Source organism: Scyliorhinus torazame, chromosome 7 (genome assembly GCF_047496885.1).
Source record: "Scyliorhinus torazame isolate Kashiwa2021f chromosome 7, sScyTor2.1, whole genome shotgun sequence".
Taxonomy (NCBI): Eukaryota; Metazoa; Chordata; class Chondrichthyes; order Carcharhiniformes; family Scyliorhinidae; genus Scyliorhinus; species Scyliorhinus torazame.
Window position 1 is genome coordinate 155,451,537 of NC_092713.1, and position 17,165 is coordinate 155,468,701.

The 17,165-nt window shown below is 47.4% G+C and overlaps 1 protein-coding gene across 1 annotated transcript in view; it reads left to right on the forward strand.

Annotated features, from left to right (window-relative positions):
• Positions 1-17,165, forward strand: part of cenpl (centromere protein L) — a 28,960-nt gene that overhangs the window by 9,302 nt on the left and 2,493 nt on the right. The window contains exons 3-4 of the mRNA XM_072511685.1: positions 401-646; positions 14,210-14,746. Coding sequence (XP_072367786.1) covers positions 401-646; positions 14,210-14,746 — 783 coding nt within the window. The remainder of the gene's footprint in view (positions 1-400; positions 647-14,209; positions 14,747-17,165) is intronic.

Genomic DNA, 17,165 nt, shown 5'->3' on the forward strand with positions numbered 1-17,165 from the left:
CTCATGTCTACACTCCAATTCTGACTCTTAAGCATCCCAGATTTTAGTAGCTCCAACGTTGATGATCATGCCTTCAGCTGACAAAGGTCGAGAATTTCCTCCAAATATCACTGTATTGCTTCTCTTTCACCCTTTAAAACGCAGCTCAAAACCTACCTCTTTGACCACACCTACCCCAAATACTCTCGTGGCTTGATGTCAAATGTTGTTTGCTAATGCTCCTAGAATGTGGCTTGGGACACTTCACTGTGTTAAGAATGCTATATAAATACAAGTTCTATTTCCAACCAATATCACCCAAATATTTCAAGAGGATAGCTGCCCAATAGTGCGCTGATATATTGCATCAGTCAAGATTATTGCATGCATTGAAGGAAAAACCTATTTGTTCTTTTTGCAGGAGAATGCAGAGCAGATTGCAGCGTTGCTGCAGAAACAATGGCGTCTGTATCACCTAACTCCTCTGTACAGATTCTCCTACACCATGCTGAAAAAATACTCAAATGAGCTGTCGGTCTTCATTGCTACTGAGCAGAAAAGGGGGGTAGCAATTGAAGTTGGAATCGAGCTTGCCAGTAAGGCCAAATTCTCGATGCTTGCAGGCCTCCGAGCTACTGAGAATGATCCAGAGGCTGTGTCCATACAGGTGATTCTGTGACTGAAGTTAGATTTTAAACCAGTTTAAATAGTAAGAAATCTGTAATGCCTTGGGCCCGCTTGAGCTTTTACCCAGAGGTATTTCTGAATACACCATAATGTATGGCTTGTGTTAATGTTATTTCACCTAAAATTTGACCTGACTTAGGATGTTAATATTTCTAAAAGATTTTTTTCTTAATTGACATGGGCTCCTTAAATGTACTCTCATTCAAGCTTCAAGGTCTGTCTTCTAATGACTCAAATTGCATCTCTTATATCTGCTGCAAATTGTCCTGATCATTTTCGGACTGTTTACCATCGTCCAACGTTTATGACTCAATGACGTTTGATGCTGTAATGAAGATTTTAAAAGTTTGTCACAGCCATACTTCTATACTGTATATTCTTTGCTGTACAGCCAAATTATTTGATAATAGAACTTTTTTATGTTGTGTGAATCGTGGAATTCGCATGAAGGGACGAAGTTTTGTCTTTTTTTGCTGCTCCCCTTAAGGTGATTAATTGCTTTACTAGCAGATCCGCCTATTCTCCTTGGGCATCTATATTCAGTGTATTTCTTTCAGAAGCTATAGGCCACTCTAATAATTTATTTCTGAAAATATTTGTATTCAAGTTTTATGATATTTTAATATTTGACACACAACAAAGCAAATCCAACACAACCCTGGCCCCCACCCGATACAATCAACCAAACACCACTTTGCCCCGCCCTTAGCAGTTGACGGTAACCAGCTACTTGAAATGTAGTACAAACCAACCCCACATCTCGTGGAACCCTTCACTCGCGCCCCCGTCCCAAAGCAAATTTCACCTTTTCCAAATGCAAAAACTCTATTGGATCCCCCAGCCACACTGAGGCACTGGGTGGAGAAACTGACCTCCACCCCAACAGGGTGAGCAATCAACGAGGCGAAGGCTAAAACATCTGCCCCCTGCTCCCGTTTGCAACTCTGGCAAATCCCAGGGAATTGGACTCTAAATCCACGTGCACCACAGGCCCTCTACCTCGGGGGCAACCGCAGTTTCTCATCCCATTTGGCCTTTACCCCCTCTAAAGATGCCATATGCTCCTCCAAAATCTTCCCATAGATCGCCGTGATGACCCCCCCCCTAACCCATCACTGACGGCACACCCTCCAGCAATGTGGAGGACGGTGCCACCAGAAAAAAATGGAAAAACCTTTTTCGTGAAATCCGCCACCTGCATAACCTGAAAACCTCCCCTTGGGACACCAAACTTCTCCCCAACTCCTCCTCCAAACTTGCAAACCACCCTTCTAAAAATAAGTCCTTCATTTACATTATCCCTCGCTCCTTCCAACCCTGAAACCTAGCATCCATCCTCCCTGGCTCAAATCCATGGTTCCCTCGGATTGGCATCAACTTCGATCCCGCCCCCAACCTAAAGTGTTGCCTCCAAACTTTCAGCACGGCCACCACCACTGGCCTCCCTGAATGCTTCCCTGGGGCAAACGGGAGCGGTGCCGTTGCCAGCGTTACAAGAGCCTGCCTCCATCCTCGCCACAATCTCCGGTTCCCAGCTCCAGCCCCCGCACCTTCTCGGTATTCACCACCCAATAATAATACAACGGGTTTGGAAGGGCCAGGCCCCCTGACTGTCGTCCTCTCTGAATCCTTGCCGTCTTCCTAATCCTTGCCACCCTTTTTATTTGGTTTTAAATATAATATACTTACAAATGTGTACACCGAAACAAAAAGAAAAAAAACAAATAAAAGCAGAGGAGGTACATAAAAAGAAAACAAAATTTGTTTTCATAATACGTAGCAGTAAGGGGGGCTTTCTCCCACCCTTGTCTTTTTTTAATTAACAAAACGAGCAAAACCAAAACCGGGTGGTGCCCCGATGTCACTTTCATCTCTAGATCGCTTTTTTTCAATCTGTTTTTGTCCATTTGCCATTTTGCCTCGCTTCGGCCGTCTGTAGTTCCTTCTTTCTTTATTTCTTTTGCATTGCTGTGCATGTTGTGGTCATTGGCGTTTCCTGTGCTCTCCCCCCAGTTTTGTGTTCCCTCTTTCCTCTCTTCTGGCTCCCCTCTGTTGTTCTCCTTCCCTCGTCCTCCCTTCTCTTTCTCTTCCCCCCTGGCTACCTTCCCCCTGGCTCTTGGCTAATTGTTTGTTGGCCACAAACAAGTCCTGGAACAATCGGATGAATGGCTCCCATGTTTTGAGGAAGCCATCTTCGACTCTCTGATGCCGAATTTGATTTTCTCCATTTGGAGAAATGCTGATAGGTCGGACAGCCAGTCAGCAGCTTTAGGTGGTGCTGCTGACGCCAGCCAAGCAGGATTCTATGGTGGGTGATCAGGGAGGCAATAATGTCTGCCCTCCTCCCCATGAAGAGATCTGGCTGATCTGATACCCTGAAGACTGCCACCTTCGGGCATGGCTCCACCCTCATTCCCAGCAAGTCTGGGGCAAGACCAGAACATGTGGGCATGGTTGGCCGGGCCTCCTTGTCACTGTTCGCATCTGTCCTCCACCTCTGGGAGGAACTTACTCATTCGGGTTCTTGTTAAGTGGACTCTATGTACCACTTTAGTTGCGTTAGGTTGAGTCTTGTGCACATGGAGGTGGAGTTGACCCTGTGCAGTACTTCACTCCAGATTCCCCACCCTATTTCGAGCCCCAAGTCTTCCTCCCATTTCCTCCTCCTCGTCTCCAGTACAGTGTCAGCCCTTTCTCAGTTGTTCGCACATGTCGCTACAATTTCCTCTACCTAGAATGTCTGCGTCTAGTAGTTCTTCTCGTAGTGTCTGTCGCGGATATGTCCTTGTCTCTCTTTCCATAGCAAGTTTTAAAGCTGCAGGTATCTGAGTTTGTTGCCCTTAGCTAGCTGGAATCTCTTGTCAGTTTGTCCAGTGTTGTGACCCTGCCGTTGGTGTATAGGTCCCTGTCAGTGTCCTCCTGTCCTGCCTCCACCTTTTAAAGATGGTGTCAGTGAGTGCTGACGTTATTGCAGATATTTGTCGGATATTTTGGTCAGGCCGCAGCTGGTTCCAGGTCTGGAGGATGGCTACCACCACTGGGCTGCTGGAGTGTTTTTTGGGTGGGGATGGGAGTGCCGCTGTGGCAAGGGCCCGGAGTGAAGTCCCCCTGCAAGAGGCCTCCTCCGCGTACACCCACTTAGCTTCTGGCTCCTTCATCCATCCCATTACTCTTTCTGCTGTCGCTGCCCAGTGGTAGTACTGTAGGTTTGGGAGGGTTAGCCCCCTTCTGAACTTAATTTTCTGTAGGACCTTCTTGGGATCCTAGCATTCTCTCTTTTCCGCCGCCCCCCCCCCCCCAATACAAACGCCATGATTAACTTGTCCAATGAATTGAAAAAGGTCTCCGGGATATAGATCGGGGTGGATCTAAGTAGGAAGAGGTATCTGGGCAGCACGTTCATTTTGATCGTCATTCTCCCCGTGACTGAGTGAGAGAGCGTGTTCCATCTCTGCAGGTCCTTTTCGACTTCCTCAGGCTGGTCAGGTTCCACTTGTGAACCCCTGTTGCGTCATGAGCGATTTGGATCCCCAGGTAGTGGAATTTGTGTCGGGCTTGTTTGAACGGCAGTCCCACCAGTGCTGCCCCTCCCCCTTACGGGTTCACTGGGAAGATCTCGCTTTTGCTCATGTTGAGTTTGTAGCCTGAGAAGGCACTAAACTCTTTTAGGAGCGCAATGATACTTTCCATGCTGCTTTGTGGGTCTGAGCTATAGAGGAGCAGGTCATCCGCATAGAGCGAGACTCTTGTGCTCTCTGCCTCTTTTTGTGCCTCCTCTTTTTGTATCCCCTCCAGTTCTTTGCTGTTCTGAGTGCGATCGTTAGTGGTTTGATCACTAGGGCGAACAGCAGCAGGGACAATGGGCATCCCTGCCTGGTGCCCCTGTGCAGCTGGAAGTACTGGGAGCTTGTATTGTTTGTCTGTATGCTCGCCATGGAAGCGTTGTGCAAGAGCTTCACCCAGGAGGTGAACTCTGTACCAAGCCCAAACTGCTCCAGTATGTCTGAGGTACTTCCACTTGACTCTGTCGAAGGCCTTTTCTGCGTCCAGGGAGACAATCACCTCCGGTCTTCTCACCCTGGATGGGGTCATGATCATGTTCAGCAGGCGCCTGATGTTCAAAGTTAGCTGTCTACCTTTGACAAAGCCCGTTTGATCCTCTGACCACCTCTGGTACGCAGTGCTCCAGCCTTTTGGATAGGATCTTGGCCAGTATTTTGGAGTCTACGTTTAGTAGTGAGATGGGTCTGTATGAACCGCACGCTTGGGTCTTTGTCTTTCTTGAGTATTAGCGAGATTAAGGCTTGTATAAGCGTAGGTGGCAGTATCTCCCTTGCCAGAGAGTCTGTGAACATCTCCCGCCAATTCGGGTGCTCAAGAGTTTTTGTAGAAGTCCGCTGGGAACCCGTCTGGTCCCGGTGCCTTCCCCGTCTGCATGGAGCTAATACTCCATGATCTCTCCCAGTTCTAGCGGTGCTTCAAGGTTCCTTTTTCTCTCCACCTCCACAACTGGCATGTACAGTCTGTCGAGGAACTGTTTCATCCCCGAGTCCCGTGGTGGGGGCTCTGAGGTGTACAATCCCCGGTAAAAGGCCTCTAATGTTTTGTTAACCATGTCTGGGTCTGTTTACACTGTGCCTCTGCTGTCTCTAATCTGCACAATCTCTCTCGTGGCTGCCTGCTTTCTCAGCTACGGCTGGGCTTTGTCTCCGTATTTGCATAGGGTCCCCCGTGCCTGGCAAGTTGGTGTGCCGCTTTCCTCGTGGAGAGCAGGCCAAAGGCCATTTGTCACTTTTTCCTCTCCGCCAAGAGCTCTACGGTCGGGACCTCAGAGTATTTATGGTCTACCTCCAGTCTGGAGTCGACCAACTGATGCCCAGCAGCTCTTTCCTCCCTGTCTCTTTGTGCTTTAAAGGTGATAATTTCCCCTCTAATCACTACCTTTAGCGCCTCCCAGAACGTGGAGAGCGAGACCTCCCTGTTTTGATTGTTTTTTGTATATTCAGCTGTGGCCTGTGATACTTTATCGTTGAAGACCTTGTCAACCAATAGTGCAGTGTCCAACCTCCATGTGGGGCGTTCGGCACTGCCTGACTCCAACCCTAATCCAGAGTGTGGTCGGAGATTCCGATTGCAGAGTATTCGCTTTGACCAGCACCGGAAGCACCGATTTCCCCACCACAAAGAAGTCGATCCTGGAGTATATGTTGTGCATTGGGGAGAAGAAGGAGAACTCTTTCTCCCCTGGGTGGGTGAAGCTCCAAGGGTCCACCGTCCCCATCTGCTCCATAAAACGACCGGGTTCCTTCGCCATGTTCGAGGTCTTCCCTGTTTTGGACTTTGACCTGTCTGTCCATGGGTCCTGTACACAGTTAAAGTCCCCTCCCATAATCAGTCGGTGCGTTGCTATGTCAGGGATTTCCGCCATGGTCTTTTTAATTAATTTTGTGTAGTCCCAGTTGGGAGCGTATATGTTAACGAGTACTTCTGGTGCCTCGTCTAGGACCCTGCTGTCCATGACGTACCATCTCCCTGGGTCCGTAACTGCCGTCGTCGCCTTAAACATGTCCTCTTATTGATCAGTATTGCCACCCTCCTGTCCCTCGTTCCGTAGCAGGAATGGTAGGTGTAGCCTGCCCTTGCCCGTAGTCGGTCCTGCTCTCTCGGGTGTGTTTCTTGGAGGAAGATTATGTCGGCTTTCATGTTTCTTAGGTGGGTGAAGACTCTGGATCTTTTCACTGGGCTGTTAAGTCCCCTCACTGTCCAGGTGACTACCCTGGTGGGCGGTTTATGTCCCTCTGCTCCTGTGGATTAACCATACTTACCTGGTGGACGTGCCCCTGCCCTTCGGGGTTTCCCTTTTGTTAGGGGGCCGTCCAAGATGGCCACTGTCACTCCTTTCCCATGCGGTCGGGTCCCTGCGCTCCGAGGTTTCCTTTGTCTAGGGGGCACCCAACATGGCCGCCAACAGTGCTCTGCCATATGAATCTGCACCTGCACTCTGGGGTTTCCCTTTGTCCACGGGGTGCCCATGTGGCTGTCAACAGTGCCTTGTGGATCTGCCCCTGCACCATGGGTTTCCCTTTGCCCAGGGGGCGCCCAACATGGCCGCTAACTGCCTCCGCCATGTGGGTGGGCCCTTGCACTCGGGATCTGCCTTCACCCAGAGACCGTACTGGGTGGTTGCTTGCAGTGCTTCCTTGTTCTGGGGGTGGGGGGGGGGGGGGGGCGCATGTGTCGAGGGGTGCTTCTTCTCTCTTTTCTCCCCCCCCCCCCCCCCCCCCCAGCGCCGGGCTGTCGTCTTTACGCTTCCCCTGCTGTCACTACTCCAATCCAGACTCCACAACGAACTTGTCTCCCTCGGCAAGGGCTGTGCAAAAGCGTTCCTTATCTTGTTATGTGACCCAGAGCTTTGCTGCGTACAGCATACCAAAGCGTACACCGTTCTTGTACAGGGCACCTTTCACCTGGTTAAATTATGCCAGTAGCTTGGCCAGGTCAGCCCCAATGACCTGGTATATTCTTACTTTGTCCTTCCCAGCTGCAATTTTTGGACTGCCTGGCCCAGCACAGGATTCTTTCTCGGTCCTCGTACCGGTGCAGTTTCATAGATTATTATAGAATATACAGTGCAGAAGGAGGCCATTTGGCCCATCGAGTCTGCACCGGCTCTTGGAAAGAGCACCCTACCCAAGGTCAACACCTCCACCCTATCCCCATAACCCAGTAACCCCACCCAACACTAAGGGCAATTTTGGACGCTAAGGGCAATTTATCATGGCCAATCCACCTAACCTGCACATCTTTGGACTGTGGGAGGAAACCGGAGCACCTGGAGGAAATCCACGCACACACTGGGAGGATGTGCAGACTCCGCACAGACAGTGACCCAAGCCGGAATCTAACCTAGGACCCAGGAGCTGTGAAGCAATTGTGCTATCCACAATGCTACCGTGCTGCCCCTACACTTTGGCTATTGCAGCCCTCGGTTTTTCGCCGGCTTTGGGTTTCGGGTGCAGCAACAGGTGTGCCCTGTCTATTTCTGGTAGGTTGGGGAAAATCTCCCTTCCCACCAGGTTGCCCAGCATCTGGGCCATGTAGCTTGTGGGATCCCTGCCCTCAATTCCCTTCGGTAGGCCCACAATCTGTAGATTTTGCCTCCTTGAGAGATTCTCCTGGTCCTCAACTTTGCCCCTGAGGCTGCCTTGCTTCACAACCAGCCTCTCCACCTCTTTCTCCAGCACCAAGATCCGATCACTCTAGTTGGTTGTGGCTTTCTCTAGGTCCTTGATGCTTGCCTCTGGGCTTCCAGTCTCTCTTCCGCCCTGCTCAGGGCAAGCTGTATTTGCGCTAGAGTTTTGGCCACTGAGTCCTTCACTGCGGCTTGCATGACGTTTTTATCTCTGCTTTTATCTCTAGCTGGCGCTCCCATAGTGCCTCCGTGAAGGATGCCTTCCAGCTTTCCCTTGGTGCGGGAGGGGTGTGTTCGTGGCTGCCCTGCCCTTCTTGCTCTGGCGAACCTTGCGCTCCGTCGCCTTGTGCACTTGTCGGACCGTCCAAATGCTGCCGTTCCTGGCCCATTCCATTCCTGGTCTCTGTCTGGCCCCTAGAGTGGCTTTTTCTTGGAATTTATCCCCTCTTTCTTCCTTTCCCCATCTTACTAAGGTTGGGGAATGAGTTGGTGAGTTTTTGTGGCTACTTTTCAGATCCACGGGAGGAGAGTACAACTGCTCCGCACATCGGCGTCACCGGAAGTCCTGATCCTTGCCACCTTATCTGCCCACAGAAATGACTAAATCAACCGTTCCACCCCATAAAACATGACTACAGCAAAAAGACCAGTAGACACTGAAATAAAAATAAAAGCCGCGGCAAGATGTTCATCTTAACAATCTGCACCCGGCCAGCCAACAATAGTGGAAGGCTCTCCCATCTCAATCAATCCACCTTGACCCTACCCACCAGACTCCTAAAATTCAGGTTACGCAGCCGAGCCCAATCCCGAGCCACCTGCACTTCCAGGTACCTAAAGTGGGCAGTTGCCACCTGAAATGGCAACCCAACCCCCCACTTCCCCCCCCCCCCCCCCCCCCCCAAAATGACTCCTGCCTCTGGAGAAGACACCACAAAACACTCGCTTTTTTCCAAATTTAACATATAGCCTGAAAAACCCCAAATCTCCTAAGCAGCCCTATTATATTCGCCACTGAAGAGCCAGAGTTGGAGATACACCGCAACAGACCATCAGCATATAGATATAGGGACACCCTATGCTCCAACCCCATCTTGTCCCATCACTATCCCCTTCCATTTATCCGAACCCCTGAGTGCTATGTCCTAGGGCTCTATCGCCAGGATAGCGGGGGGACGGGACATGGGGCCCCCATGCTTCATTCCCCTATGCAACGGAAAGTACTCTGAATTCACCTCATTCGTACACATACTCTTTTTGATTCCTTGTACAGCAATTTATCCCGTGCCACAAATTTGGGCCAGATCCCAAATCTCTCCAACACCGCTCCACTCCACACTATCAAATGCCTTTTCTGCATCCAGCGCCGCCACCACCTCTGACTCCCTCCTTTCTGCTGGAGAAAGAGCCACATTCATCAGATGCCGCATGTTCGAAGACTCTGCCTGCTCTTTATGAACTCCCTCTGATCCTCTTCCTTCAGCAGACATTTTTTTTAACCTTGGCAATCAATGCAACAGATATTGGTCTATACCATTTGTGCTGCACTGGGTCCATGCCCTTTTTTAGCAGCAATAAAATGGATGCAGTATCCCCTTAACAACTGCGTACTCAAACCTCTCCACCAACAGCGGTACCAGCTTATCCATAAACCTTCGATAAAACCACCGGGAAACCATCCTGCCCTGGTGCTTTACCCGTCTGCATCTTCCCTATCATCGCCTGCACGTCTTCCACCCACTGGCTCTTACATTCTGCCCTTACCTACTTCAGGACACTCCAACCACTCCTCATCCGGAGGCTCCGACCTATACAACTTTTTGTAGAACTCCTGAAATGCCTTATTCACCTGCTCTAGTGCCACCACTAGTCCCATGCCCCCAGATCCGCACAATCTCTCTCCAACCGCTTGCTGGTGGAGCTGGCCTGTCGACAAGTGGCTGGCCTTCTCCCCACACTCTTACACGCTACCCGCTTCAACTGCCGAACTGTCTTTCCTGTGGACAGAAGGTCAAACCTTGCCTGTAATTCCTTTCTCCTCATCAGAAGATCCGGAGTAGGATCCTCCGGATACCTTCCACCAAAATTTCCTCTACCAGTCACTGTCACTCCTCTCTTGCCTCCCTGTCCACCTGAGCATTAAACAAGATGATCTAGTCCCTCACTACTGCCTTCCAACGCTTCCCACGCCAGACGGTGAAACCTACCTGTTCCTTTAAGCCCCACATAATCTTTTTAAATAAACTTAGAGTACCCAATTAACTTGTTTCAATTAAGGGGCAATTTAGGTGGCCAATCCACCTACGCCGCACATCTTTTGGGTTGTGGGGGCGAAACCCACGTAAACACAGGGAGAATGTGCAAACTACACACGACAATGACCCAGAGCCAGGACTGAACTGGGACCTCAGCACTGAGGCAGCAGTGCTAACCACTGCACCACCATGCTGCCCCTAAACCCACATAATCTTCGATCACCTTTCCCATTTTTGTACAAAAACTTGTGTCTGCCAACAGTCCCACATCCAATCTCCGTGCAAGTCTCTGTGCCAGCCCCTTCTCCAGGACCACATCCGCACAATGTGGAGCAAGATCCGAGATAACAATTGCCGGGTGTTCTGCCTTCCTCTCCCCAGCCAACAGCGCCTTTCCCATAACTAACAAGTCAATTCTTGAATACACATTGTGTATTGTGTACGGGTGAAAATAATGAACACTCCCTGTCCTTTGGATGCAGAAACCTCCATGGGTCTGCCCCCCTTCTCCCTCATAAATGCAGCCTACACCTTCAACCCCTCCCCCCCCCTTCCCGGGAGGGGTCAGCAGGCCACTCTAAATAATAACTTCTGTCAGTTTGTGTGTTGGCATGGATATCGTTAAGTGTTCCTACTGTTGGCCAGCTCTAATATGTCATGGGTGGGAAACATGCTTATGTGGCTTCTTGGAAACCAACAGGAGCTATGACTTTTTTTGTTCATGGGATGTGGACGCCACTAGCAAACCCAGCATTTATCCCCCATTCCTATTTTCCCCCTGAGAACAGTTAAGAATTGCTGTGGGTATGGACAGTAGACCAGATATCCTTCCCTGAAGGATACGAGTGAACCAGGTGGGCTTTTGCAATTGGTGATAGTCTCATGATCACTATTGAGATTCTCTTTCAATTTTAAAAATATATATATTTAATTAATTTAATTTAAAATCCACCAGCTGTCATGGTGGGATTTGAACCCATGCCTGGGTGCCTAGAATAGTAGTTTAGTGGCACTATCAATAATACCACCATCTCTCATGTGCTTTATACTGAACATGAAGCTGCTGCGGAGCTGCTTGATCCTAGGAAATAATGCTGCTCCCGATCAGCACTGGAGCTGCATAGGGAGGCACCCATCAACACATCCTTTTCTTGTTATCTCTGACTATCCGTGAAGATTAGATGCTCATGGGACACCAAGGAACAGGAATCAATGCCTTCGAGAGAGAATTTCTTCTTTTATACATTTCATCTTTCATAGAGCCATATTGGCTTAGATTTATTTTTTAGTGGCCTCCAATATTTCCTCTAGGTATCAGATTAATTGAGTCAATATCAAGTGTTTTTAAAATACTTTCAAACCATATTTTCAACCTATTTATCTTTAAGATGCTGCTTAAATCCTGAGCATTGGTTATTAATTCTAATATCTCCTTTGGCTTGCTGTCAATTTTTGTCAGGTTCTCTGACCTTGGGCTCTTACTAGATCAAAGGTGGTGTATAAATGCAGGTTAGATCCATGGCGGTACCATCTCCTGCAACAAAACAGAGCTTTGCAGACTCCATCTATGCCCTCTTTCTGTGGTAATCTGGCTTGCTGTCACCAAAAATGTCCTGAAAATACTTCATGTTGGTATTGAAGCCCATTTGGAAACCTGGGGAGATGGCTGTTTAATAGCAATACAAAACTTGGTGTGCTGCTACTAATAGCCCCATAGATCCAAAATTACATCCAATGCACCTCTGGATGGTGTAATGCTGATTTTACGCCAATGGTGCCAATTTGGAGCTCAACTTGCTACCTAACAGCCTCTCCTAATCGCATGTGATTGAACACGAGTTAACAGCAGGAAGGACTCTTTCTCAGCCCCCCCCACTCACCCAACCAATCAGGGGTATTTAAAGAAATACACTAACTTTCATATTTGTTAATTTTGTGTGTATGGGGCTGTCTGGACTTGTTTAAAAGTTACTAAAGCGGAGGCAGGTGTTGAATTACTTGGTCCTGACTTCAAGACTTATGCATAAACCAGTTTCTCCAGGACATGGATGCACTAGGAGACATTTCTGGGAGAGTGGAATGAGAGGAGAAAGGCTCAACAGGAGGCCACAAACCACCAAGGGTGTTAAAGGAGTCCCATCTTAGTTTGCAAAACAAAGTGTATCAGGCGCCTCAGTTTCTCCCCTCATTGATATCTGCCACCAGTTACAGCCACAACTGGAACCTCCAGCAGAGTGAGGATCTTATTGCGAGTGGATAGGAAGGTGACTGTTGCTATATGCCATTGTGTCAGTCTCCTTCGTGGCTGCAGATATTCGGGAAATCCTGCAGCTTGCCATCCAGTCTAACATAATGGAGCTCGCAAACTACACTTCATTCTCTTGCCAGAGAGTGATCAAAGTAAACACACCGCTTTGTAAGAATTGTTGACTTTTCCATGGTGCAGGATGGCTTTGACTTCATGCACGTTGCCTTGCTGGTGGCGCATGTTAACTCTGAGATGTATTAGAAAGGTATTCCACTCTTGACATACAGCTGCTCTGTGACCCTATGCAAACAATTGTGTATTTAGCTGCCTGTTATGTTGTAAGCAGTTAGGATACCCTCATTGTGTCATGTTCTTTTCAACTGCCATGACAAACCAAAGGGCTATCTACTAACAATATGGCTTACTTTGCTGTGCAAACCATGCACATATAGGCAACATGCATATGGTGAAAGCCAGGCTGACAGACAATGTGATAAAGCAGACCACTGGCATGCTGAAACATCACTTCCACTGCCTGAACAGTTCTGGAGGATCTCTACAGTACTTAGCAGAGAGAATACCAAAATACGTGGTGGCTTTCTGCATGCTGTACAACCTTGCCAGATATACTGCAAACAGCTGGAGAGGAGGAAGGGAGAAGTGTCCTAAATAACCCCTTTCATGACAGGCTGACCATGAGCAACTCCTCCAACAGTTATACCAGTAAATGCAGTCCCAATTCACCGACAATCCCACACCGTGCCTTCTCTGTTAGTGACAATCGCAGTGTGCTTTTGGCCACAAACTAAAATAAAAGCCAATAGAAAGTGGCCATTCCAAATTTATAAATCACTCGCCTGTTGTGCTGCTCAGACTCAGTGGTAGAGCAAAATGCACCTCCTCAAGGGGAAAGCTAGCTTTAACTGCTTGTCGCCTCATGATTTTGGTCCCTTTGCTGGGGCATCCAGCTGCTCAACATTGCCGTTAACACTGATGCAGTCAGCACTGAATTGGTGTGCTACGTAAATTAGAAGCAACATGCAGGGTTAATCCTGTATCACAATCCCTGCACCCATTCTCTGGCTATGAGTTTGGTTCCCAATCAGGAAAGTTTGTTTTGTGATTTTAGTTTGCAGAGGGGGAAACGTCCTGATATTTTTGGTAATCTTTAAAATGGCAGCATTACATGTTCGCACATCAGAGGTGGGTTGCTGGACTGAGTTGTGTGTATCCCATTGATGCACATGTGCAATGATGAGAATACTAAATCTGTTTCAAATATTAAATGCTATTTCACCTGTTAGAATCTTCCACCATTGCCAAGATTTAGGTTTCCGATGTGGGCAAAAAAACAAACTCCTAGCTTCTCTGTACAAAGTGAAACCCTAAACATTTTCTTGGGTGATACCCATAAAATTATTTACATTTTCACCAGACAGCCTTTTCTGTAGCTTATTGGGTAAGCATGCTTGGACAGTTATCATTCTGGGAAGGTCCCAGGTTTGCCCTTGCCTTGATGTATCTTGTGATCTCTGCTCAGGTGACGGTGGGGTTTGACTATAGGCTTCTGCATCCCTGCATACAGCGGAGTTATTTACATCAGATTCCACTACTGGTTAAACCACTGACAGGCAGCTGGACATGTCTGGAACAGATTGACATTGGGTTTGATGTTCAATAATATTATGTATCCAAGAGTATGCTGAAATCTTACATATGAAGAACTGCTGATAATGGTTAGAACTGTTGGACTCTTGCATCACCCTCGCACCTTCAGCAGGAGGAAGAGGAAATAAATGAGTATTGTGAGACTTGGGGGGGTAAAAATGACTTTCTGCTTCTTCACAGATAACGACAAAGACTTCAGTCCATCAGGCAGTTGCTGAAAAGGTAGTCTGGTCTGGGTGGATGTGCTGTGTTGATGGAGACTTGGGCTTCCTGGAGTCTCTCCCAGTGGAATTCATCTGTTTACCATTGCTTTTTGCCAATGGTCCTGAAACAGTTACAACCATGGTGGGAGAATGGTTGCAGAAAACATTTGACTGCTACATCAGTGCCTTCCCCATCAGTTCGGAGAACCTGACCTGGATGGCTGCCATGTGGGCCAATTGTTTCTCAGACTCTGTCCATCGCGTGATGGAGCTGGAGTGGTCTGTGCCCCCTGTGCAACTGACTATTTCATTGAGTATTCACCCAGAGGACGCTAAGGCACTGTGGGATAGCATTCATGAAGATGAGGATGAAATCACCATTGATGAGGTGGAGCTATTCATGAGCTGCCTTCATTCACATTTCTACAGGCACTTTGGGGTGCGGCTTGCAGCAACACAGCTGGTAAAGGTGTCAACAGCTGTAGCATCTGCTCACTGCGATGGTAAATTAAAGGTGAGAAACATGCCCATTTTTGGATTCAAATAGATGGTGATTTCCACTTCCACGGCACTAAATTGGCATTAAAAGTGTAATATAGAGAATTTTCAGCATAGTACTCTTATCCTCCTTATCAATGTCATTGAATAGATTTAAAGCTGAGATAGACGGATGTTAAGTCTCTCGGAATCTAGGTATATAGGAATGGTGTTACTTTTATTCATTTACAGGATGTGCGTGGAGCTGGCCATTTATTACCCATCCCTAATTGCCTTTGAACGGAGTGGCTTGACAAGCCATTTGAGAGTCAACCACATTGCTGTGGATCTGGAATCACATGTAGGTCAGACCAGATGAGAACAGCAGCAGATTTCCTTTCCTAAAGGACATTGGGGCCCAAATGGGTTTTTACAACAATCAACAATGGTTTCATGGTTCTCATTAACTTGTAATTCCAGATTTATTTTCTAAAATTCAAATGCCAGCATCTGGCTTGGTGGGATTTGAACACAGTCCGCAGATTGTTACATTGAGCGTTACTGAGTAAGGTCAGTGATCTGCCATAATTGTGCTGAATGGTGGAGCAGACTCAAGAGGCTGTATGGTCTACTTCACCTCCTCTGTTCTTATGTCCCTAAACTTCTCCCACCATTCCAGTGGTGACAATTCCATATAATGTCTTTTTTTCTATTTATTTCCCTCCCGTGGTAATCTTGTCATTTCAAACCTAAATTCACTAAAGAGCTGCCTCATCTTCCGAGATTAAAAGCATGGGGTTATCTGAAAATGAACTTTCAAAAACCCAAGCAAGCAAGGTGTTTGAGTACTGCTTCTTCCTTGCATAGATTATTCTGTGGAGACGGTACTAGATATTACAAAAAGCACAGCACAGGAACAGCCCCTTAAGCAGTATTGACAGAAAGAGCTTTTCATTGTGGGACATTTATTCATCAAAATCCTTACAAACTGATCTTTTTAAAAATAACTGATTTGAACCGGGGGGAAAGATAAACATTTTTTTCAGGGAACAGTTTGTAGCTGAATTTGTATGTAAATAAGTGAGGTGTGCATAATTCCCTTAACACTGCTGCAAACCTGTAGTTCCAAGTTGAAGAAATCATGCCCAGTTTAGGGCCACCTTAGTGATCAGAAGGTCCAGTAACCCCTCTGCTTTGGAAATCTCACTGTTGGCTGGTAAGGAAAAAAATGACTATGTTAAATAATTTTATTTCCTCCGAGGGAGCTATTTCACCTGGACCTTTTTGCTCTTTCTCCCTCACCCCTATTATGATGCAAGATGTTGATGCACTCTTAAGTCATCAGTATCCAATATTACTATATGTTCTGAGGGTGGAGAATGTCTTAAGAGTAATCTAGTTATTGGCTACCAAACCGGAAGTGAAAACTCAGGAGTACAGAATTACTATTGTTGTGCATCAATGCGGATTGTTGCAGAAACGCAAACCTAGTCGTGTGCATTACCCACTAATTTATTTGGTTGCTTTTTGACTGATGTTAAAACATGATTCCTCATTCAAAAAGGAAATGGAGAGGGTACAGGGCCAACATGTTGTTATAGTGAAAGGTGGGAGCAAAATGTCCAGAGAACCATGGAAGCCAAGGGATATCCAGGGTTGGATAAGGGGCAAAAAGGGAAGCTCATGGCAAACACTGAGCTCAAAACAGCAGCCCTAGAGGAGTACAGAAAGTGCAGGGGGTTCCTTAAAAAATTAGGATAACTAAGAGGGTGCATGAAAAAGCACTGGCAGGTAAAATAAAGGAAAATCCAATGGTGTTTTATAAGTATATTAAGGGCTGGAAGTTGACCAGGGTATGAGTAGGGCCCATTAGGTGGCGCAGTGGTTAGCACTGCTGTCTCACGGCACTGAGGTCCCAGGTTCGATCACTGTTTTGGGTCACTGTTCTTGTGGAGTTTGCACATTCTCCGTGTTTGCGTGGGTTTCGCCTCAACCCAAAGATGTGCAGGCTAGGTGGATTGTCCATGCTAAATTGTCCCATGGGTACTATATGTAAGGCCCATTAGGGACCTATGTGGAATCAGAAGAAATAGGTGAAATTTTAAATTAGTACTTTCACCTGTGTTCACCAAGGAGAAGGATGTGGGTAGATAAATCAGGGACGCACATTGTGATTTACAGGAACTTGAGAGGGAGGAGGTATTAATAGTTTTAATGAGCCTAAATGTGGATATATCCCCACGGCCAGATGAGATGCATCCCAGGTTGCTGTGGAGGCAAAAGAGGAGATTGCAGCGGTGATGGAATAAATTCTGAGGGACAGAATTAATCTCCATTTGGAGAAGTGAGGATTAATCAAAGATAGTCAGCATGGTTTTATCAAAGGGAAATCATGTCTTAGAAATTTGATTGAATTTTTTGAGGAGTGACTGGTGTGTAGATGAAGGTAGTGCAGT